The sequence below is a fragment of the Pezoporus flaviventris genome, unplaced genomic scaffold, assembly GCF_033815535.1.
Source record: "Pezoporus flaviventris isolate CSIRO_AGI_PZ_B2104156 unplaced genomic scaffold, CSIRO_AGI_Pfla_v1 ptg000013l, whole genome shotgun sequence".
Classification (NCBI taxonomy): domain Eukaryota; kingdom Metazoa; phylum Chordata; class Aves; order Psittaciformes; family Psittacidae; genus Pezoporus; species Pezoporus flaviventris.
Genome location: NW_026892561.1, coordinates 8,433,911 through 8,458,218, shown reverse-complemented (window position 1 = coordinate 8,458,218; position 24,308 = coordinate 8,433,911). Strand labels below are relative to the sequence as shown.

General features: G+C 44.6%; 1 protein-coding gene across 14 annotated transcripts in view; it reads left to right on the top strand.

Moving 5' to 3' along the window:
* PTPRF (protein tyrosine phosphatase receptor type F) overlaps positions 1 to 24,308 on the top strand; it is a 397,714-nt gene that overhangs the window by 278,101 nt on the left and 95,305 nt on the right. For 7 of the 14 annotated variants that reach the window (XM_061451477.1, XM_061451480.1, XM_061451476.1 and 4 more), the window contains 2 exons: positions 10,055 to 10,243; positions 16,701 to 16,718. In XM_061451477.1, the coding sequence (XP_061307461.1) occupies positions 10,055 to 10,243; positions 16,701 to 16,718 (207 nt within the window). The remainder of the gene's footprint in view (positions 1 to 10,054; positions 10,244 to 16,700; positions 16,719 to 24,308) is intronic. The other 7 variants (XM_061451484.1, XM_061451482.1, XM_061451483.1 and 4 more) reach the window with 1 other exon arrangement.

Here is a 24,308-nt window from a genome sequence, read left to right as displayed (position 1 = left end):
TTGATTTTACCTTGTCCAGATCATTGTTAACAATATTAAACAGAACTGGCCCCAATACTGAGCCGTGGGGAACACCACTTGTGACCAGCTGCCAACTGGATTTAATTCCATTCACCACCATTCTTAGGGCTCGGCCATCCAGCCAGGTTTTTACCCAGTGTCCCAAGCCACAAACAGCCAGTTTCTCCAGGAGAATGCTCTGGGAAATGGTGTTAAAGGCTTTCCTAAATTCTAGGTAGATAAAACCCTCAGCCTTTCCATCATCCACTAAGTGGGTCACTTTTGTCACAGAAGGAGATCAAATTAGTCAAGCGGGACTTGCCTTTCATAAACCCATGTTGACTGGGCGTCATCACCTGGTTGGTCCTGTATGTGTTGCATGATGGCACTCAAGATGACCAGCTCCATAAACTTCCCTGGCACTGAGGTCAGACTGACAGGCCTGTATTTCTCTGGATCCTCCTTCCAGCCCTTCTTGCAGATGAGTGTCAGCTTTGCTAACCTCCAGTCAACTGGGACCTCAGGAGTTTTTGCTTGGGGATTTTGGGGAGGGTGAAAGACAAACAAGACAAAGTTCTTTCTCACGTAACATCCCAGCGGTTTTCCTTAAAAAGTCAGAAGTCCAAGAAGACATTTTCAGCAGGGTATTTTGTCAAAACACATAACTTTGTCCCGTCCCTAATGTTAAAATTCTTACTTGAGAGTTGCTGGCCACTGTTGTTTTGACAGGCTGTGATGTTCCCCCACAGGAGGAGAAGCCACTGGGTTAACAATGATGCAGGCAGGCTACAGGACCTAAATAGAAATCAGATTTTAGCAAGATCTAGCCCTTTCAGTAGGAGTTAAGTGGCCAAAAATCTTGCATTCTGGCCTGTGAAGTGGAAATGAACAGATTTAGTATTCCAGCTGAGTGGCAGCAGGAATGCTTCACTTTAATCTGAAACTCAACGTTAGAAAGCGTGGGAGAGCTCTGCTGTCAGATTAACTCGGTTCTCATGCATTTTTTCCTGCACTGAGCTGCAGCCAGACGTACATGGATCAAAAGTCAAATGCTCCATTAATTTAACCACATGTTGGATTTAATGGCATATGGAAATCCATTATTGATTGCACATCTTAAAAAATGAAAATCTCCGTGCTAATCGCGTATCACATCAGTGCAGGTGAAGTAGTATGGAAAATGCACAGGATTAATAAATGACTGAGAATGCAAGTAAGAGCTGTTTCCATGCTTTTCTCTGAAAAGATTGAAGTTTTGGGTATGTTTTAGTGGGAGTGTGTTTATATATTCTGTCACGGGGAAACAGTGGTTTGAAAACAGTTCTACAGGCAGTTATATTCAACAGTTGGTACCAACAAATGGCATAGTCCTGCCTGAAAGCACAGCATGGTCTTCTGTTACTGTTCCTTTACTACGGAGTCTTAATAGCTGCCTGCAAAACCTTTCTGAATTCATTGTGTTTAAAGAACCTTTGTAAGTTTCTTCAATGCATACTTCCAGCCGATGATTTTTTTTTCTTCTGTGGGAAAGAGTTGTTGAAAGAGCCTGGGCTTATTTACCAGCTGTTGGGTATGACCCACAAAACTATTTTTACCTACTTGAAATTAAGCTGTAATTTTGGGGGAGGAAACAAGATGAGCTTTTTTTTTCCTTACCGAACAAGGGTTAAAAAGGGACTCTTGCTCAGGCAGGGGATCTCACAGATATGATCTGTTTTACTTGTGTGTAAGCTCTTCCTCACCCACATTTTTTACATTTCTTGCTGTAGTTTCTGCTGCGCTATACTTTTAACTCTTAAATGACTGTCAGAGCCCTTTTTAGTATTTCATTAACATGAAGAACTAGTTTCTCTGGTCTCCCAGGAAAATGCTTGTTTTGATGTGCTTTTGGGTTGTCTGTGGACAGTGCTCTACTTTCACAGCAGAATAGTGGGTTGGGTCTGGAGCAGGAGGTCAGGGGTGGTCCTTGCCTCTTAAGGGTCTTTGCATCACAGATCCCATCACTCCATGGGCTGTGTCATCAGCTTGGAGAGGCTGTGTCCTGTGGCTCAGAGCTTGTTCAGCCTGAGCAGATAAGCTTCTGCTATAATCTTCCTTCTCAGGAAGTTTTTTAGCTCTTTTAGGTATATTGGACCTTCTTGGAAAAACTTGAGTTTAGGACCAAAACTGCAAATGTGACTGTCTTCGACAGGAAGCCAGAATGGAAAGCAGCAAGAGGTAGTCAGGGTGACTGAAGGATGATGTGGTAATAGGGATTTCATAAATGCTGTCTCAGACCCTTGCGATCTAATCTGATAAGGTGCAAATAATTGTTTTCTTCCAGGATGGGTTGAGGTCTCCTAGCTGACAGCTGAGTCCTCAGCTAGCACGTACTGAGCAGAGGTTGTTATTACTTGGGAAGATCCCTAAACTAAGAACTGAAACAGTGGGTTGTAGGTGCAAACCTTTAATTTGCCCAAGCTTGTGACTTGTATGCTTTCTTCTGGTGTGCTCTGAATCAGCTTCAGCAGCTGTGAATCATCTTTGTGTTGCCCTCTGTCAAGAACAGGTTATCTGTATAAGAGAGAGAGGAATTGCCTTTTCACCACTGAAGCTATGCCTAGACTTAGTCACCTCAGGAGATCTTGTAGAGTTTATGAAGACCATGGATCTGAGGACTGCAAGGCCATGGTAGTGAAAGTGCATTTTCCCTCCAGAGGGACCTTTCTCATGCCTTCCTTTGGGCTGTGCTTAGGGAAAAGCCACGCTGGAAAGTGACAACTGTTGCCTCCATCAGGGCCTCTGGAAGCTGTCTCTCTTTTCTGTATCCCCGCCTGAATCTAGAACAAATCAGCTACCGTGTGAGAAGCCTAGAGGTAGTTATGGCTGATGTGTGGCTATGTCTAGTGTATCCAGACATAGGATATACAGGAGGGCTTTGGCAGTGGCATGCTGCAGTGCTCCTCAAAGGAAAGGAAGATCTGTTTCCTAATGGAGGGTTGACCCTGCATCTGTGGCACCACCTTTTGTTCTGACCAGTTCCTTGGAGCAGGTTGAGAGGCATCATGAGGCCGGAAGGAACGTTGTTTGGATATTAACCACATCCCTAAGGGCTGGGAGAAGCTATTTGTTTCATCCCAATGGGAGGCAGTGCTCCCTCAGGCCTGGAGAACCAAGGCTGCACCCTGGGTGGGAGGGAGTTCTGGGTGCCACTGCAAGTGCAGGGTGCTCGGCCCTGGGGAGGTGACTTCTTGCTGCAGTGGCCATGCATTACCTCAGCACTACACGTGTGCAGCACTGGGACTTGGCAGGAGCAGAGGCTGAATCCGTGTCAGAGCACCTTGAGAGGCACTGCCGTGTCTTGCTCTTAGGAGCACCTGCCTCTCTGCAAAGCAATCCTTGCTCCCCTCGGAGATAAGCAGGTGCTTGGGAATGGCAGCTGTGCTACTGGGAAGGTATTGGTAGCTTGTAAATGGAGATGATTGCTGTCCAGCCATGAGCGGACAACGTTAGCAGTACCCTTCAAGCGCTTGAAAGGTAGCACTGTCTCCATGGGGTGTTTTATGGACTCATAACCTCTAGAATTAGTAGGTCCCATGAGCTCCCACGCGGTGAGCCCCTGGGGTGGGAATCTGCCTGACAGTTTATCCATTTCTGCCATGTCTAGTCTCGTATTTTCTTGAATTTTCCTTACAGTACGTTCTTTGTTTTGAACTGACTCAGATTCTTTCTTTTGTAAACTGTTTCACTGCTGCTGTGATCTTTTTAAGAGATAGCAAATACTTTGTTTACTGTAAGCTCTTGTGCAGTTATTCATGTGGTTACACCGTGACACAGAGAAGTCCTTCTGGAGCTCGTTTCCACACCCACCCATTCATCTGCGCCCTTCTCCCCATTTTCGGCAGGCTGCTTCAGCATGTCACATCGGTGTTGATGTCATACAAACCCGGCAGATTTGTCATTAAAAGCCTTGTCATCAATAGATGACTGTTTGTATTTTCTGCCTGCCTGAAACTGTTTTATACTTACTAACCCAGTAATTAAGACTTTGCTGCCTTTGAAACAGGTTGGTTTCACTGCCCCACCTTTTCCTTAGGCAATTACAAGGCGGTGCCAGTGTCGACAGGGCATTCATTAGCCTGCCTGAGACTTGGCTCTGGCAGCTAGCACACACAATGCACTCCTCCTCCCACCACTCCCGGCTCCTGACACTGGGCAGCCTTTGGAGACCACGAATTTGGGTGATATTTTTGGTTCACCTCTTTAACAGGCTTTTGTAAGAAGAAGCATGCAGAAAGAGAGCATCGCCTCAAAATGGCTGATAAAATGCTCTTTGTGCAGCTTCAGTTGAACCAGAACAGAGCAGTATCAGGGTTTCCTTATCATGTAAAATGATGCCATTCTTCTGGGCCACTGGATTGCTTGACTGCTTTTGATTGTCTTGCAGTAATTGAATAGCCACACTGTGTAACCTGTGCTGGAGGAATTAGGGCTGTTTATTCAGCAAACAGATGTCCTGGATTGTGGTGTGCTTACAATCTTACTGGTTTGCATCTTTCATTAGTTAATATTGCCGGCTACCCAGGCTGTCGTCCTTGCACTGATAATTCTGCATTTGCTAATGTGTTACAGTGTCTCAAAGGGAGATTTGGGAGCTTGTAAAATCTGTAAAGTAAATCCGTTGATCCATCAAATACGAGTCTGTCAGTAGACAAGGGTTACCCCTACAACATCCTGTGTCGTATTGCGTCAGACCGCTACCTTTTAGCAGGATCGGTTCAGCCCTGGTGGCTTGAACTGGGTGAGAGGCCAGCCTGCCTCCCTGAATGGGTAGGGAATGTGTGAAATAGCTTTTGATACATGCATCCTGCTCCTGTGCGATGCTGACCGCAGTCAAACACATTTATTGGCGATCTCTCTGCCCTCAATCCATTTCCTGGCTTGTCCCTAGCACCGCATGCTCCTGAGTGGCTTCAGATAGCTGGCAGAATTGAAAACAAAGGAGCTTTGTGCTTTAATCATCCCAACCAAGCCCCTGAAATTGATGTTGGGCTGGAAGTTCCTCAGCTGACGCAGGCTGGTAGGAGCCAGTGGCCCAGATAGGCTGTTTCCAGCTCTGTGTGGGGGTAAGGCCCAATATCTCACTTGAAATGAGTCAAGAACATCCCTTCCAGTGGGGCACTAGTTTTGATAGATTGTAAGAGATTTAACTTCACATCTGTAGCTGTAATGTATAGAAAAGCTATTTCCAAATTATATTGGGGATTTTTTTTTCTCTCCCTCAGCAGTCTGAACAATTGGACTCATGATACTAAGCAGTCCTGGCTTTTGTAGGAAGAAGAATATGACAAGTAACTCCCATAAACATGTTTACAGTTTGCACTATCATTTCTAAAATGCCATTTCCTACACTGACACAGAGGAAATACACAGTGGTAAAGGGAAGGTTTTAGGGATGCCAAGTTGTGGTATGATCCCCAAAACAGTTGCATGGCTGCAAGACCAGTGACTATTATATGGGATTTGCACTAGTAGGAACCTGCTAGCCAACCCCTCCAACTTTTCTGTTCTGTGAGAGATTACAAGTTTTGATCAAAATCCTGGGCGTAATCCTGCAGGATTCAGCTGTCAGCAGCTGTGCTCACCACAGACTTCTCTGCAGGCCTTTTCTGTAAGTAGCTCTTATCCACATGCTGTTCCATGCTGGGGCTGATCCTTGCTTCTCTTAAGACTTAAATTGTAATTGCCTTGGTGTCCCTTATCATCACTTGATATTTGGAGTGATGCAGAAAATAAGGATGTCCCAAGGGGTATGTGTCTCATGGCAGCCTCCTCTAGAAAGGTATTTTTCTGGGGAGCTGGTGAATGAGCCAAGTAATTACAGCTGCTCTCAAGGAGGTCTCAGCTCCAGTTCAGGGCTGTGGGAAAGGTTTCTTACCTTAGCTTTTCCCTTAAAGGCGGGAAATGTGTGGCACAAAAGAGCTGTGAGAGAATGGGGGTTAGATTTCTGTCACCTCAGAAAGGAGATTTGCAAAGGGAGCTGTCAAGTGAGCATGAGATCCTCTGCACATGCTGTCATGCTAGATGCCAGAGGGACATTCCTGGCTCCTTGGTGACTGCTACTTGCAAGACCTCAGCCTGGTCATGGATTTTCCGAGTTTCTGTTTGTAACTGCAAAACCCACTCTTTTTTTTTTTTTTTACTCTCTCTTACTGTTTCCCTTTCCTTTCCTTCTGCTTCTCTCTCCTCTTCCTGCCTTTCTCTCAGTCATTTCTGCTTCCGCTGCTGTAGTCCATGGAGGGAATTGGAGCTTGCAATACCCAAAAATGATCTTGTTTGTGCCTAGATTTTGCTTGCTCTAGCCAGATGCCTGCCTGAAGTACACCCCTTCTGAAAGCATTCAAAACCCAGAAGGAAAAACTGGTTTAGATCGTCTGCACTTGAAAGCAGATTCGTAGCTTGGTTTAATGTACATTAAAAACACAGAAGCTATCCTTGAATAAAACCAAGTGCTGACAAACTCATTTTCTAGAAGAAGGGTATCCACATATTGGCATGAATAGGAGGATAGCTATTAGTGACGAGCTCCATGTGCAGACAAGTTAGTACAGCTAGCAAGGGCTGAAAGGAGCCGAGGCATGACTGAGCCTCATAATTAGACTTAGATTAGACTTTTGCTGAAGGGGAAGGCAAGGCAAGAACAGCTCTGAACTCCTATCGTCGCCTGTAGTGTTTGAACAGAGACATCCCTCGCCATCCCAGTGAAGTCAGCAGCGCCAAGCCAGGCTGGAATGAAGCCCTGTTATCTCTATAGGAGCACTGCTGGCAGGGCAGGTGTGGGCTTGTGCCGAGCTGTGCTCTGCAGTGTGACCAGCTCAGGTCTTCTTTACAGCCACTCTTCTCCAAGGAGGGTTTGGGGAGGCTGCCAGGAACACACAGTACAGGGGAAACACGGAATAGTTGAGATCCCCATCTCATGATGATATGGGTAGCTGAGGCCGTTGGACCACCTCTGGAAAAGGTGCTCATCCTCTCCTTGAGCTTGAGCCCTGGACACTGTAATCTTGGCCCAGTGCAGGTCCCCTGGATCTACCCCAGAAGTAACAGCAGGTGAACCCCAGCCTTCGGGTGTCTGAGGTGCCGTCAGAGACTGACTGTCAAATTTCCCTGGTGTCTTGTCACACAGTGATCTGACCTGGGACTGCAGCTTCCTGGAAGCACAGTGCTGCTCTTAAACACCAGCATCGCCTCTACATTTGATTGACAAGGAATCAAACAAGTCCTTGCTGCCTGTATGTTGTTGTCAATGTAGGCAGGCAGACGTGTCAGTGCTGTTTGCTTGAGTTTTGGTGGTGGTGTGGCCGTAGCAGATTGGCAGGTTTCAGTTTCCAAGCACACGTGAGAGCTGGTATGTACTGGTACCAGTGCTAGCCCAAGGAAGCTGCTGTGGCTCTGACTACACAGGATACACTGCTGCTCTGCTACTGCCATTTGCTGCTAGAGTTTTGGGGCTTGTGTGCAGTAGAGAGGGAAGAGACTGTGTGCATCATGAACCTTGCATGTCCAGGATCTAGGATTGAAGTTCATCACATGATGGTCACCTGTGCCCTCAGTCCCTCAGCCCAGTATTCTCATCTGGGCTCTGTAATGTCTTGGGCTTGGAGGAGAGTACTTGATATAGGAGCAGTGTGGTACATCTCTTTGGAGTCCAGAAAACTCTTGATCTAAGATTTCTGGTATGGCAGAGGTAGCTTTGTCACCAGGTGTTTGTAACCAGCATCTCTGTCGTGTGCAGTGAAGTCAAGGTTACATCATGTAATTTCTGCTGGTCAGTGGGTCATCACAAACTGCTAATTTTGATTGAGCACTCCAGTGCAGCAGGCCGGTTGTGTTCTTGCACATCAGTCACTGTGAAGGATTTTCTGATCATTCTTGTTTCTGTGGGCAAAGGATCACTGCAGAGAGGAAGAGGTTTCTTGCACAAATGCTGGTTTCAGGTTTGCTTTTAGCTGTGTCCTAAGCCTCCACACAGACTTTGGACCAAGTTAACAGGGTGATACTTTTGTTCGGTGCATTCTTTGTGAAATCTTGAATAAACCAGAAAAGATTGTCAATGGCAATCATGGTGATTAGATCAGATCACTTCAGGGTTTCAGCCTCCCCAGTGTAAACATCTGCTTCTAATACTGTAAATAGCAAGGGGCTGCATTTTAGGCAACCTTGGCCTCAATCTGAGGGAATGTCACTGTTTATGGCTTTTCCTATGTATTTTCCAATGCTTTCCAGCCTATATCATGCTGTACTTGCGTGTACCCTTCTTTTGTTTCTTTTCAGCGATGTACGAGTACGCATTGTGATTGCTCAATATTGAGTGCTTCTGTTTCTCGTTATTGGATGCTAGCTCTGGTGTCGTTCCAGTTAAGCTGTATGTACCTTTTGTCTTTGAAAATCAATAGAGAGCAAATTAAAAAAGAACTAGTTTTTGTGGTACCTTTCATTTAAAAAAAGAAAAAAAATCCATTTATGTTTGCTCATGATGAGAGAGGTTTCTAGGGAGGCCAGCCTGGGAGATAAAATATGGTTTGTGCTTTTAATAAGCATCAGGAACTGTTTTTTCCTTTAGAAAACCTTGGATGCTTCATAGTCACTCTCATCTGAACAGAAAAATAATATTCTAGGGCATTGTTTTGTTTACAGCAGATGTTGCTTTGTGCTACAGTCTTGATTTGCAAACAAGTCAAGGGTCTTGGGAATTCTCCTGAGATCTAAGGGAGAAATATGTAAGATTAACCACCACAGACTGTGTTTGCTCTGCAGGTGTGGCAGTACAGATAGACAGAAGCACCTGAGGTGCTTGTACCTTCCAGTCAGGAGTGAAGGGTACACTTCCAGATGTGTGTTGATAGCAGGAAAAATCAGATTGCAGCAAATTCGGGCTCCTCTGGGACTTGGGGAGATGCTGAGGTCTTGCTTGTTTAAGCACTGCAGTGAGCTGGGAGCCTTACAGAATTGGATTTACCAGAGAAGGAGGTTTGCTTAAGTTCCCTTAGAACAGGGAAAAAAAAGAAACATACTGAAAATAATTGAGTTTCTGGTACTTTAAAAGCTTCTTAATGTTCTTCAAGTTCTTTTTTCTCTGGAAAAGTATGTCCTTTTGATTGCAGTTCAGGCTTAGCAAAGTACAGTACATCTTGCCACAGAATGAGTAAATGAGGTCTGTTCTGCAGCTGCTATTGAATGACAATGTTGGAGCATGCCTTGGCTTATCAGTGAAGGCTGCCTGATGTATTCCACCCAGCCTACCTGAGCGTGCTCTGCAGCAGCAAACCCAACTATTTTCGTACCTGCTGTATGGATGGTTTTATCAATAAGGGGGATGCTTCATTTTATAGTATTTCAGTAAGACATGCCAGAGCGTGCACTGGCCATTTCTCACACACCTCTGCTGCTCTCCGCAAACCAGAAAATGCACCAGGAGCTTGCCACAGCACAGTCTGGTGAGGCGGCTCATGAGCACAGTGTGGCTCATTAGCTTTACATTCATTAGTTTCTAAAAGCCTTCTGAATCAGATTTTGGGGCATGAGGAAGAGATGTTCAATCTATCCTACCAGTGTGACAGAATGTTCCTAGTCAAAAAAAGAGAAAATGGGCCTCTCTGGACCATTCTAAGGGGTTTTATTGTTTAGCTGTTGTTTTTCAAGATGCCTCGAACTATTTGGCTTCATGTTTGTCTATTATCTTCTACACAGTCCTCCCACAAAAAGGCAAATACCTGCTTTTACTGAATTATTAACAATAGATGGAGCTTACGTATCAATGAAAATTATGGACGTTTCCCAAGGCAATTGATTTAAATGCAGTTAAATTTAGTGGAAGCTTCTATTGGTGTAATGAATGCTCATTATAGAGCTTAATGTGCTTTAAGGGCTTGGAAAACCTTCTCAGTAGGGAAGTGAGGCTGCTGTTTTCCAGCAGAGGCACAGATGCTGTACCGTGGCACTGCTGTCACTACAGCCATATCCCATTGCTGCACCAGAACATTTCACTGTAACCTTGTGTTTTTTCCTCTTGCAGAAGACCACCTCCCAGCTGGCTTCCCGACCATTGACATGGGCCCGCAGCTGAAAGTGGTGGAAAAGGCCCGCACAGCCACAATGCTCTGTGCTGCCAGTGGTAACCCTGATCCTGAAATCTCCTGGTTCAAGGACTTCCTGCCTGTTGACACTGCAACTAGCAATGGGCGAATCAAGCAGCTCCGCTCGGGTAAGGTAGCAAAGCAAGTAAGCTTTCCCTACCTCCTCACTCTTCCTCCCATTTCTCTTTACTTGCTGCCATTGGTTTTTTTTTCCCCTGAAATGCAATTCTAAACCCAACTGCCAATTTGATTTGAGCTTGTTTCTTTTACAATATAAAAACAGTTTTTGGAGCTGATCCTCTCTGGCAGGATATCGTGGCTTGTTAAAAGGAGACGTTAGAGTGGACATGCCTTTTGGAACATCACCTGGATTCCTTCTTCGGTAGACCGTCTTGACATTGCCCCAAATCCTTGGTAGGCTCAGACATTTCACTTCCAACTCAACAGGTCTCAGATAATTTTAATAGGAACGCCATGCAAATTAGGACAGTGAGATACTGGTTGAGATTTTACAATCAGTGGTCATGTAGTACTTCACTCCTTACATATACTCTGCTTTTTGTTAAGATCTTTATCGTTCTTGCTGTGTGACACCAGAAGAATAAAGAAAAATCCAAGCAGCAGCAATTCTGTGGATTTCAAAGGAAGGTGGACACAGTTTTGAACTATACAATTTCTTTTTGATTTTTTTTTGTTCGATAAGCCAGATACTAGCTTTTGAAATACAGGCAGTTAGGTCTTGTGGGTGGCTAAGAATGCACGCCTTTTAGCGAGGAACTCCTGTTTTTCTGCTGTACTCTTTAGTCTCCCAGGACTGTAAGGCCTATTAGAGAATTAAAAGAAAATAAAATGTTGCTTTATTCACTGATGAAGTGCAGCTCCCCAGTGTGAATTGCAGTGGCTATTTAACAATGCAGAGCAGCACTACACAGCAGCTTTAGCCTGGGGAAAAAAGGCCCACATTGCCCTACACAAAGTACAGAAAGGAACAGAGCTGCAACAACTTTGGTATAGAAAGGTCTAGTGCTTAAATAAGAGCCAGACTGGTTTGCCTGGCCATGATGTATCTCTGGGCACTCAAAAGCCATTTTTTATGAGTGCTGCTGCCAGGGCAACACCACCTTCTTCCTATCAAGGTGAGCATCTTGACACGTTTCCCCATAGCAGGAGCCTTCTGCTTAAATCTGATGATGCTTGGGTGATAAGAAGTAGGCTTGTACTTGGGGGAGTGGGTAATGAGACATCACTTCCATCAAAAATAGAACCCAGCCTGACACTCCTGATCCCACCTTGATGTTCCAGTGAGCGCTAATTATACTAATGCATTTATAGTTTATGAAATTTCCCAGTGACCTTTAACTTATTTCTCCCACAACATGGTTTAATCTTGATCTGTTTGTGCTGAAAGAAAATATCACACTTGTTAATTATTCTGAGAAGCTTTAGGAAGCAGCAATAGGAAAGTGTACATGGATGTGTTTCACTACATAGCTGACTAAATCAGCATCAGAAATTAGCATAAATGAGCAGCAAGGCACCTCCTGATGCACTTGTTGTACGTTCTCCAGCCTGCTTTTTGCAGGCACTTGGCTGCCTCTCTGCCAGCTGCTTCACAAGTTTAGTGAGATAGAAAGTTTAAAACCAAACTAGTAAACCCTGTCACTGTGTCCAAGTTTTGCTTCCTATTCGCTGTTCTTGAGCAACATCTCAATTGAATATTTCACCTGGGATTCAAACTCTGGAGCTGGCTGCTTGCTGAAGACACAGTAATTACCAAGGGAGGTGTCAAGGGAACCTTTTAGAAATCAATGAGGAGGACACATCCTCAGACTCACAAAAGAAATTGATTAGCTCTCTAATGTAGTAAGGGAGCTTTCCACAGCTCAATGCAAAAGTATTTGAAATATGAGAGAAGTTTTGTTTTCGGGGACCTGGTGCCAAGATTCACTAAGGTTCTGCTTCACCCTGGCATGAGTAGGGAGCAAGAAGTTTACTGCTTCTTGTGGGCCAAAGGTTCATTCCCTGCTTACATTTCTGACTTTTTCCTATATTTGTAGTCGATATAAAGTAGGGCCTGCACTTTGAAGTGCCTGAGTCCCACTTACCTGGCTGCACTCACCCTTTGTGAGGAATGTGATGGGTCAGGCAGTCTCTGATCCATTCTGCAAGGTGTTCACTGAGCTCTCCAGCACTATACCATAGGGGCACAGTTGTTTTTAAAGAAAGGAGTGTTTAAATAGATACCTCATTATATGGGAGAGTGTAATAGTTTGCAAAGTCTCTGCTCCATTAAGATCATATCTTACAGCCAGCCTGGCATATCTGCATGAATGTCAGTTTATACTATCTCAATCTAAATATACGCTCATTTAATTTCATTTAATTAAAACTCAATAAAAGCTAGGCAGATGTAATATAGTTAAAATAGCTACAGCACGTTGTGAGCCCAATATTGCATATATAGAGTGTCCGACCTTCAATGAGTACCAAATATATTATTATTCAGATGTACTAAATATAGGTTATGAAGGTCAAAGCAGCTTTGGAGTCTGACTTAGAGAGGGGTTTGCAGGATGATTTCGTTTCTTTAGGCTCCTAGTGTGGAATAAATAGCTAGAGGTAAAGAAGCAGCATGTTTGGGAAAGGTGCTCTCTTCTGACACTCGCAGTTATGTGGGCTGGCAATGCTCTGGGGATCTCAGGCAGGTCTTTGAACTTGCGTGCAGTCAGATCATGTGCCCAAGGGGGCTCTGAACATCAGTTTCTAGAGCTCTGTTCATCTTCTGTCAAGATACTAAAGAGTTTGTGGTGTAACACAACCAAGCCGTCATCTTAGGCTCTTTTAACCCCAGAGGACTGGTGTCTCTGTCAGGAGGAAATACACGGTTTATGAATCTGTCCTGTATCCTGCCATCCCTCATTTACTGATCACATCTGTATGTATGTATATGCATTTTTCTTTTTAAACCTTCTGACAGAATAACTCTTCACATTTAGAGTGAGTTTTTAATTCTTTCTCCCCAGTACATAGATCTTTTCTCCCAAGTAATGCTCAGTTCCTTTTAAAGTAGAGCTCTTGGGTAGTTCTGTCAGTACGTGTTGCACTAATTGCTCTGGAGATGAGAATGCAAATAAATACATGTTTTCATCTCTATTATCACAGATCAAGGCAAAAGCAAGGTCTCTGACTCATGCTGGTTGTAGCAAAATTCTCCCTTGCTCATCATGCTAATACTTCCCACTTCTTGTGGAGAGAGGCTGCTTTACTGCAAATGCAGTGACTCAGGACAACTCCCTGTTCTTCCCTAGGGTGCATAGCTTCAGTCATTGCCTCTCAGTCACTGACACAGGATCTAAGGCCAGCTCTAGGCTGGGAAACTTCCCCAGCATGCTAACTCATTTAAAACCTGTTCCCCTGAACTGATTTTGAAACAGTCCAGGCATTGTAGTGTTACAGGTGATGTACATATGAGTTCTGGCATCAAGGGTCACCACTACACCTCTAACCATGTTTTAAAATTAGTTGATGATGTGGCAGAAGCTCAATATAGTTTTCCCTAGAATTATGTTAGGGAGTAGCCAAAAGCACTGTCGGAGTTCTCTGGGAGTCAGTGTTGCAGCCAGCAAGAGCCTTGGTTTCACTATATGATGTTGCTTTGGAGTGGGGTTTTGGTGGCTTAGGTTCTTACACTTCCTAAAAGGAAGTGGTGTGTTGATAAGTCTGGGGTGAGTTTGTGTCAGCACAGTGAAGACCTCTCTCCAGCAGAGCCTCTTCTCAACACTGGGAAAGACTGATGCAAATAATCCCATTGGGTTTTCCAATGTATTATCCTATGTTTTGCCTTGCTTTGAGCACCTGGCTGTGTGCTTCCACTACACAGGATGCCAGGGTCAGTATTCATTCCTGATTGAAGTGAGCGTATGTGGTGGTGTTCAGTGTCTGTTATTGTGAAGGGGAAATAAACTGTCCTTCCTTATGAGTGTTTCAAACCTTTCAAACACAGGAGTTGGGTTTGAAGCTTGATCTTGGTGCGCCCTTTGCATAAAGAGCCTAGTGATCGCAGGGCATTGGTTGGCCTCAGTAACCATTTAAGTGGTGGCATCTCTGTCACTCAATGGACTCTTATGTTTGCACTCTGTGCTATGATTTCGTCCCTTTGAGGGACACCCTGAGAGGACAGTAGCCAGAGATGCGTTGTCATATGATGTGAAGAACAGATAGAAACTTTTATTCCTTCTGGGTGAGGGAATCTGAAAACAGAAAAGCCTTGTGCATTCTCTGTAATGGTGTCCTCTGTGTGAAGAGTGAATGTCTTAACTTCGCAAAGGTGAGAGAGACCCAGAACAAACATTGTCTTAAATACCGCAAGCCTCTGTGCTGCTGCCACAAGGGTTCGCTTACATTTGGAGGCCAGGAGGATTGGGATTTAACACAGGAAGAAATGAGCTGGTCACACTTATGTTTTAGGGAATCTGCTTCAAGTCTGCAGTTGCTCTTACTGCTCTGTGTAGACAATTGCATATTAGCGAAAGGGTTTAGCCTCTACAGGGAGTAGATTTAAAGTTTGCTGCAAATCCTTTCAGTTCTAGGGCAGAACAACAAACCCTGTTTCAGCCAGATGAGAGAGACGGAAGTCCTGTTTTCTGCCCCTTGGGCTTGTTCTCAAAGTCATTGCACCATTCCCATGGGAAATGACACACTGCAGTGATGCTTTTCTTAACTCTGCGAATTGCGGGGGGGAAGGGGGGGGGAGATGGGAGGAGAGAGGCCCTAGACCAAACTGAACAAAAATATCACTTGGCAAACTTTTCAAACAGGCAAAGAGAAATAACCCTGTTTTCCATGGCTGTGCTATTCCATGCAAGTATCTCTGGGTTTAACTGTTCTGTCAAGGGTAGCGGTAGTTACTAAGATAGATAAATAAGCAGCAGATTTATTATTGCAAGAAAGAGATTACCCACAACTTCAGTCACTGCAAGATCTTTCCTGATGCTTCAGTCATCTGGATAGAAAGTGTAAGAAAATACAACCAGACATAAAGTTAAAATGGGGTAATGTCATCTTGGCAGAGGAAAATGCCAAAATGAGTAGTTTTAATTGCTGCTCCTGCTTAAAGAAAGGACTCTGCCTAAAGGAAAGGGTAGTTAGGAAAGAAAAAGATTAAGTATAAATATTGTAATTACTTTTTAAGAGGCAAGTTAAACATGCTTAAAATATGCCTTCTTTGTATTTACAGAAATTCTTTTCTGTCTTTCTTTCCCATTGGGTGATCATTGTTGTGGATAATGGAATGAGCTGTAAATCTGAGATACACGACACTCTTGTATGCATACTGGTATTTATTAATCAATACACTGAACATGATTTGACACACTGTGTCCTGTTTAACCCTGTTTTTCTGTCTGTTTAAACTCCTCAGTTTTCTTTGGTAAGTGCTTGGTATTCAGATCCTACAAATCTGCATAAAACCAACACATACCATAAACTGCCTACAGATTCAAGCTGCATGAATCTCTCCCTTATACTAACAGCCTTCATATGTGCAGAATAAGACCAAGGGGACAAAAGTGGGGATTAGAAGGGTTCCCTGCCAATTTGCCCAGCTGGAGCATCTCTCCTTCAATCATGCTTCATTATTGATTGTACGCTGAACTCAAGACACTGACCAGTGGATCCTCCACTTGCTAAACACATTGACCTCATAAACTAAACTTCTACAGATTGTTGCAACAGGATAACTTAAACTCACTCCCAGAGAAGCCCTCCTTATAAGATACACTTCATTATAGCATGTAAAATTATCTCCAGTGCCTTATAAAGAGGGTAGGGACTCCTTTCTCCAGCTAACATACAAATTAGGCAGGAGCAACAGAGGTCTGGCTAGCGTATTGCTGTTACATTACCAGAAGCTGCTTTGTTTCGAAATATTTCTAGATGTAAAGTTAATTCTGCATGACACCAGTTTCTTTGCCAAAGGGAACCTGATGCAAGGGTTATGCGAATGTGGAGAATGGCTCAAAACGGATTTGTTACACTCTCCCCTTAGTTTAATTTCTTTAAGCGAGCAGATTTTGTCCCACTGGTCATTCTAACCTCAAAGCCAAATTGCACCTAGCGCCCGCAACCATATGCTTTCCACCCCTCCTGCCCACCACACTCACAGTCACACAGTCCCAGGACACCCCTTCCGTGTTCTGTATGAGGAATGAAGGGGCACCGCACCATCTTCCCAACGTGTCCTCCATCTCAACTGCTTGAACAGTGATGTGGGTGAATGCAAGTGGTGAGGCCAGCTGGCAACACCACCTCAGCAGCTTAGTTCGGCTCCCGTTCATGAGGGTGGTGGCTTTAATGGCAAGATGCAGGGCTGGACGCTGCTCTTGTGGAAGCGATGAGCTTTACTAACCTCCTGAGGATGTCACTCCGACTTTTATTGCACATCAGTTTCTTTTTATTTATTCCTGTTGCGCTAAAAGAAATTCTAGCTTTAAAAAACTTTCTGCTTTTTAGTTATAATTTTTCTTCCTTTCCTCTTTGTACTAATGCTTCTCTCTAATCTTATTTGCATTCAAATTACCTCACCAGGTGGTACACCGATCAGAGGTAAGAATGCTGAAATGTGCCTCCAGTTGTCACGTCACTCCATCTCCTGTCTGCCGTGTCCCTTCTCCGGTGTTTCTCATCTCCAGCTTTTACTCTCAGCCCTAACTCTGCCAGCGCTCTCGCTCATCTGCCCTCTCCCACTTAGTGTATTTATTTTGGTTGGTTTTCAGCGTGATTTCTTGTAGACTCATCCATTGCAGTTTTGCACTGTTGAAAGGGGGTTATTCAATGGAAAGTTTGCAAACTGGAACATGGTCCCTGGGCTGTGCCATGGGATGGTTGGCGTCTCCTGCAGCTCCTGCAAGTCTCTGACTTTACTGTGCAGTTGTGGCCTTTTGAGGTTTTGTGACTAGGGGGTTTTTAGATAGATCGCTTTGGTGTTAAGTGTAAAGAGGTAACATATTCACAAGAGAACAGTCAAATTCTTTGCTGCTGCTGCTGGGCATGAAACTGTAATCAGAAGGAGATAAATTCATGAAAGTTTGAGCAAATTTAGCTCTGGGATAAGGAGCACCTTTGTTTGCATTCCTCGCATTTGCCTTTCAAGTGCACTAACCCTCTAATGTGGGGGCATACTGGAGAAGCACTGCCCTAGATGTCGTGGACATACCGATGTTGCTTCACAGCACCAAGATATTTTTCTACATAGATGAATCAGAAGCACATCTGACTGCTCTAAGTCTTCATTAATTAAGCCCACCCCTGGTTTGACAGCCCAGTGTGCGCAGTTCCTGGCTTGTTTTCACAGCCTGTATGCACCAGTAATAACTTTCCAATCGGAGCGTTGTCTTTTCTAGCCTAAATGCTCAAAGCTGTCTCTTTAGATTAACTTTAGCATGTTAATCAGCATTATGTGCTAAGGCCCTTCTGAATTCTCTTGTGATTTTGGTTACCCCTGTTGATTGACCCCTGGATTTCTCGGCAGAATGACTACCACCTACAAATCAACATGACCTTGTTTGTTCAGGTTTTTCCCCTTCTTCCCTTTTTTCCCCCTTTTCCCTGAATCACTGCTGGAAGTTAATAATCTGACTCTTTGGAACTGGTTCTGTTGCTGGGGGTTAATGTTTTCAGCTCCCATCAAGTGATTTTAGAGTAAATGTGAATTGCCGTTTGATGCGTATTTGCATTAAGTTGCCTCTGTAGCAAATCTGGGTCAGGGAAAAAGGCTGCCTTCCTTATTTTGATATGAATGGGCTTATATATCTGTCATTCCTCCCTTTGGAATACTGGAGATTGACAGCTGTGATGTTACAAGGTCCTTAAACTATTTCTTCGTCTCCTACTACAAATCCTAAAATGAAATGACAGATTGAATGCTAACTAGCGGAGCACTCTGAGCTCCCAGCCATGCATGCCGAGTGTGCAGCCATCCCAAGGCTTCCCCGCGTGCTCGCTGCGTGCCCGCCCTGCCTGATGACATTAGTGACTCAGCACCAGAACCACGTGGATGCTCCATACGTCCTGCTTGGGAACTGAACACATCTCTGTGAAAAGAACCATCCATCTCATAAAACATAAGTTCCCCACACCCCCACCTCCCTTCCCACCCCCGTTTGAGTCCTGATGAGGTATTTTAAGACTGTTCTTGACATTATTTAAAATATGTGTCCTGTTTGAATGTCAAAGATGACATTTCTGTGAGAGCAAACAGAAGCCACATGCTGCTCTCTGGCTTCTCCCAGAGGATTTCTGTCAGCCTAATGCCTTTTATTTAAAATGGAGGTCACTGGAATTCTAAAGATAACGACAGATTAGATGAAAGTGCTTTTATGATGGTGAGGTTGTGTCCATGTAGAAGTGACTGTTCTGCCATGTTCTATACCCAGCTGCACTCTTGTTCCTCATTAAGGTAAGTTTGATGCTTTGGAATCCATTAATTTGGTCTGAAAGGAAGGGTGAACTAATAACTCTTAACAAACCCTTTTGGAAATAATGTTTGGGGAGGAAGGGGTGGTTTTGGTTTGATTTAATTGCTGCTGTGACTGTGTCGCTAGGAGTTGTGTGCCTGGAGCTTCAAGCGTTACGCAAGGCTTTTGTGCCAAAGCAGTGGAAAACCACTTGCAGGGAGCAGTGTGTGGTTAGCAAGGATGACCTGATAATTCCACCATGCACCCCTCCAAAAGGAGGAGATTTTTCTCTCTAAACATCTCGTTTGACTTTACCCCCACATATTTGGTCCTTTCTGTCCAAGACATCTCTGGTTTCCCTGAAATGGAAGGAGCTCCTATCAATAATTCAGTATCTCCATTTGTAGCTTCACCCCTCTGGGACTGCCCAATATTGTAATTTAATCTTGAGATCCCTATTTTTTTTTCATCAGAAAGACATGGAGCTGGCAGATGCCTGTCACATTAGGCAATAGTTAGCTTCTTAATGATGACCCACAGATAATATCAGTAAATCCATGTTGAAGCAAGTTCTGCCCCATTCTCATTTTCTAAGTAGAATATAAGATAGGCACTTCCAGCATTTCTCTGGAATTGGACTCATTCGACCTTTTGTGAAACCTGGCTGCATTTTCCTACCCTGGCCTGTAAGAGAGAGCAGAGCACAGTTGTGTTTCTGGTGGGTGCTGGACTGAACAGTCATTAGATCAGATGCACATGAGGAGGTAAAGAAATAATCATCTCAGGCATTATCCCTCTCCAGTCAGATTTATTTGTTACTTTTCTGTCACCACAGGAAATATCTGAGGTTCCTATACATAAGAGTATTTCTTCCCTGCAGACGTCAGCGTAGCAGAGGTCTGTCTGAATTAACTTTAGATCAGCTCACTTGGGTGTCAGAAGCTGTCTGTCTGGGAAGCCAGGTAAACACCCACACCAACTTCTGTATAGCTGCAGCTAAACCTTTCCAGTCCGGGGTGAACTGGTTTAAATATAGCTCCACTATGTCGACACTATCGTGGTAGATGGAGCATAAAGCTATCCAAAGAGATTAGAGGAACCTAAAAGAATATTGCTGTCTCTTTTGAGCATGTGCTTGTACATTTGGTTGCACTTTGTATATGATAGGATTTTTTTGGCTGTTTCTTGAGCTTTTCCAGTCACGGAAAGAAGAGGTGAAAGGAAAACAATTTAAAAATGAGAAGATATGCGCACAGGAGCAGACAGTGTTGGAGGGAGGTTGGGAGGGGTAGAGCCTGGGAATGTTTGTAATGCCATGTTTCTAACTGTCAGGATTGAGATTGACTCACATCCCTTTAGAAGTACACAGAGGTATTACTGTGCATTTGACTGCTGTAGTTTTGCCTCTGATGCAGAGTCCCCTGAGATTTCCTATACCTGCTGGTGAGAGATCAGAGCATCCTGAAAATCCACTAAGAGGAGACCTCATGTTGCTAAGCACATTGGGTCTCCTGTGCTCCATCTCTGCCTGAGTCTGGCTCGATGGCTGCAGTCGGGTGCTATCAGCAGCTGCCTCTGGTGCACAGGAGGGTGATTTCTCAGCAGCGCTGCCATCCAGAACAGGCCCCTTGCATGCCGATCACCGGCCTCTCAGGCATAATAACCATAATGAACACTAACAATGAAAATATATTTGTAGTTATCTTGTTTTGCATAATTGGCAATGCTGATGGCTGGTGGAGGCTAGGTGCATTCCTCTGTAACAGCTGGGAGATACTGCAGGTATAAATTGCAGAAAGTAGTGAATAAGGGAAATGCTTATTATTGGTGACTCTTGTGTGGTTTTGGTGTCTTTCAGTTTTTCAGGGCTCCCACAGCAAGTGTTGGTTGTCTCAGCAACTTGGGTGTCAAAATCCAACTCCCTCATTGCCAGGCCTTCACAGTATTTCTTTTTCTGCCATACTCACATTTATGGGTCCTTGTTTGATCTGGGCTTGCCTCTGGCCCTGCTCCACAGCTCCCTGGATTTTATTAGGAAGATTCGTCTTCTCGAGGAAGGAATTTTTAGAAGACAGGGGATTGGGACCTGAGCACTGGCTGAAAGGGTGGCTAAAAATACTGCTTCAGGAAAAGTCAGGCACTGTTTCTGTGGAGGAAGATGGTGGGAGGCAGGAGGAAGGAAAATGGAAGGCTTTAGAGTTGCTATGTGCTCTAGTGTGTGGGGTGGGCAAAATTTGCCTCTTCCCTGGCAGCAATGGCCCTGGTCAGGTAACTCTGTTCATTAACATCTGCTCTGCAAGTCCTTCCCTTAGATGAGTGCTGTGATTGCGGCCTGGTTCCTCTGACTCTTTGGTATTTACAGGAACATTTAATTCCCTGTTTAGTTTTATAACCAGGGCAGGTCAGTCCCTCCACTCTGAGCCAGGGAGACTGAGTCTGTGAATGCCCTGCTAGAGAAATAGAGCTGCTCCCACTGCTGGGGATGGAGTTCCGACCTGAATAGATACAGAGAGGTCCATTTGTATGGCAGCTCAGAGCTTTTTACATCAGTTTGTCACCTAGAGGAGAGAATGACAAGCCCTCTGTGGCACAACAGTACCCAGCACTGCCAAGAAGGGTCCCTTGTCAGGATCTGCCTTCCCCATGCTTTGTCTGTGCAGTGCACTTTTTAAATGCTGCTTTTACCCACTGTCACTGCAGCTAATGATTCTGCCTGAGCACACGTGTATTTGAATAGATAAGTAGCTTGGAGAGCTGCTAACAGGACTGCTGTCTGTGCCCAAGTTTACAGAGCAAAGGAAAAAGCTGGGAGAGGAGAGAAGGGACTGACAAGGAGATATCAGCTCAGAGTAAAGAACCTATAAGGGATGCTTGTCAGTCATCAGTGCTGGCTCCTGCCCTCAGCCCAAGAAAGCTCTGCCTTGTCACCGTTCTTGCTGTCACTGGAGACCTGCCAGGGGTTTTTCTCAGGAGCTGTCAGCTTTCTGATAAGCTGAGATGTGTTATCGGGAATAGATCTGAGCTGCAGGCAAGATCGACATGGCATTGCAGTGTGGTGAGGAATGGCTGCCCCTCTTCTGCTGGAGCCCCGCTGAGGTTCAGGGTGCTCATAGAAGGCAGTGGAGGTTGGGTGGTGTTCAGCAGGGAGAAGCGTCGCCCTGATGTGCATGTACCACTGCAGAGCCCCGTGAGCTCCCAAACAAGCTATTCGCTGCTCCTCTCCTTCATATATGCATGTCCTGATGGTAGATGGGCCTCACGCATCTGCTAAAGCCATGATACCTGATTGCACATCAGGATTCAGCAATGCAAATGAGAACAAAGCACCTGACACATGAGCACCATGAGTCCATATGAGGAGTCCATATGAGAAGTCTGCAGTAGCATCCTGTGTGAACAAGACCTTACTCAGCAACTTGCGCAACATAAATCCCAAAGTAATGGATAAAAGTAAATCAGCCTTCCTAGCTCTGCTTTGCAGAGGCGCGGAAGATTGTAAGATGAGATGTTGACAGGGCTAGGAATAGAAATCAGGTCCTTTGCACTTGTCAAAGCAAAGAATTCACTGCGCTTTTGAGGGTCTTTGGATGCAGCTTACATGAAATCCAGGGAAAGGAGCTACTCAGGACTTAGTTTTTCCTTTCCTGTAGCTCCTTGTCTCCTATCCAGCCTAGACTTGAACTCTTCAAGAGATGAAGTTACTGCCTTTCTCTGGGATGACTGAACAAAGGGGTGGAGCATTTGACACTTACGGAGTTTTTCCCAAAGCTCAGATGCATTAATGTCTCCAGCTTTCTGATCCCAGCAATGTCTGATCATCCTAACTTCATTCATAAATCTCTATACCCTGAGATACCCTACTGTCTCCTGTATCCATCACTTAGTTGTAGGTTGTCCTTCAAGAAAACCCCTATAGTCCCACTGACTGCCATCAGTTTACCATGATCCCGTCACTTCCTGCTGGCTGTCAGCTCTAGCATGGGATCTGTATGTTTGTCTAATGATGATTTACTGCAGTAACTGTTTCCGTTCTGGTTCAGTCGAGAGGTTTGCATTAAGTTCTGCTTCCTGGGTTCTCTCTTGCTCAGGATGCACCATAGTTTGAATGGTCATGGCAACCCAGACAAAACCAGAATCCCGTGCCCAGTGTCCCTGAGTAGTTTGTAGGCAGTTGCTGACACGTATTATATGTTTATAGTATGTATCTAGAAATTGATCTGTGTTGGCTGCAGAACTGACAGGTAATAACAGCATGTAATCTGAAACTCCCCTCCGCTTTCATTTTCTTCATCCTTTTATATTTTTCTCTTCTCTCTCCTTCACTGATGTTGAGGTCTCTAGAGATAAAAAATAGTTTGACTAACTGGCATTTCAGAGGCACAGCGATCACAGTTGTAAGAGGAATAAATACCAGTGATACATATTAAATGGCTAAAAAGGGGTATATAAACAGATACTTGTTTATGGCAGAATTATCTGGGGATCTTACTTTTTCTAGGCAGACACCACTGCATGTCACATGAAGCTGGCTCTGCTTTCAGCCCAGCCAGCTGATGAGGGCTAGATAGAGATAGGCTCTTCCTCAGGGTGATGACATCTTTTTTATTGGTTGGTTGGTTGGTTGGCTTTTTGAAGTATGGGTATGTTGTGCAGCAGACAGATTTTCCCAGCCAAGCCCAATGCAAGTACTCAGAATGAACTCTGCAGAACATGCATGCCCACAGAGTAATGAGCAGAAATTAAGAAGGAGATAATATATGGTGAGTTCCAGAAAAACTTCCTGACAGAAAACATAAACAGGCTGTGGCATCAGTTTCTTGAGGAAGTGGTGAAAGACCTGTCACTCAGCACATTTAAAACGGGATTGGACAGAACACAAGTACATTTACAACAAGGAGCAATCCAGCCCTGGCCCCCAGGGATGCACAAGATAACCTAATAGGTCTTTTCCATTTCTAGATTCTCTGATTCTCTGTCTTGTCAATGCTGGGAAGCTTTGTCCTGCTCCACTGCCTGTCATGCTGCTGTCTGCTTGAAGATGTTTTTCCCAGGCACCATGTAGAAATTCGGCATTCTCCCTGAATTAAGCAGCAGTGCTCTGTAGATTTTGGCCTGTGAGTGTCCAGAGAGCTCCATGGCTAGGAAAAGCTGGCAGGTCCTTGCTTTAGTAGCTGGAAGGACTTCTGCAAACAAGCTTTCTCTGTCTAGCTGAAGCCTCATTTCCAGCACTAATGCAACAATTGGGAGGGCTCTGTACATCATTTTTATTATATGGCAGAACCCAGGGAAGTTCATTTTTCCCCATGACATATAGACTTATGCCACAGTCTCAATTTATCCTTCTAAATAATGTAGGTGGCAGTGGTTGATTCACATTAGTTTTTCTTCTGTTCTGATGATATGAAAAACTGAGTTTGACCTCTGCAGCTTGAACCAGCAAGAGGGGAGAAGGAAATTTCACCAGCTATTCTCAGTGCAGCTCTCAGTGGTCGTTTTGAACCGTGGCAGGCAGAAATGAGTTCAGATCCTTACAAGCAAAGGGGTTAATGTTTTCTTTTAGTTCAGCATATGGTTTGTGAGCAGAGTTCCCTTCCTACAGGCAGGCCTAACCAGCAGAACCTGAGCCCTTGGAGGCACTTTAAAAATTATTCCTGTGTTTCCTCAGGGAAGCAGGCTGAGTACCAGCCTCTTCAGTGTCCAGCCAACAGTGCCAGCTTGCTGTCATATGCATCCTACTCCT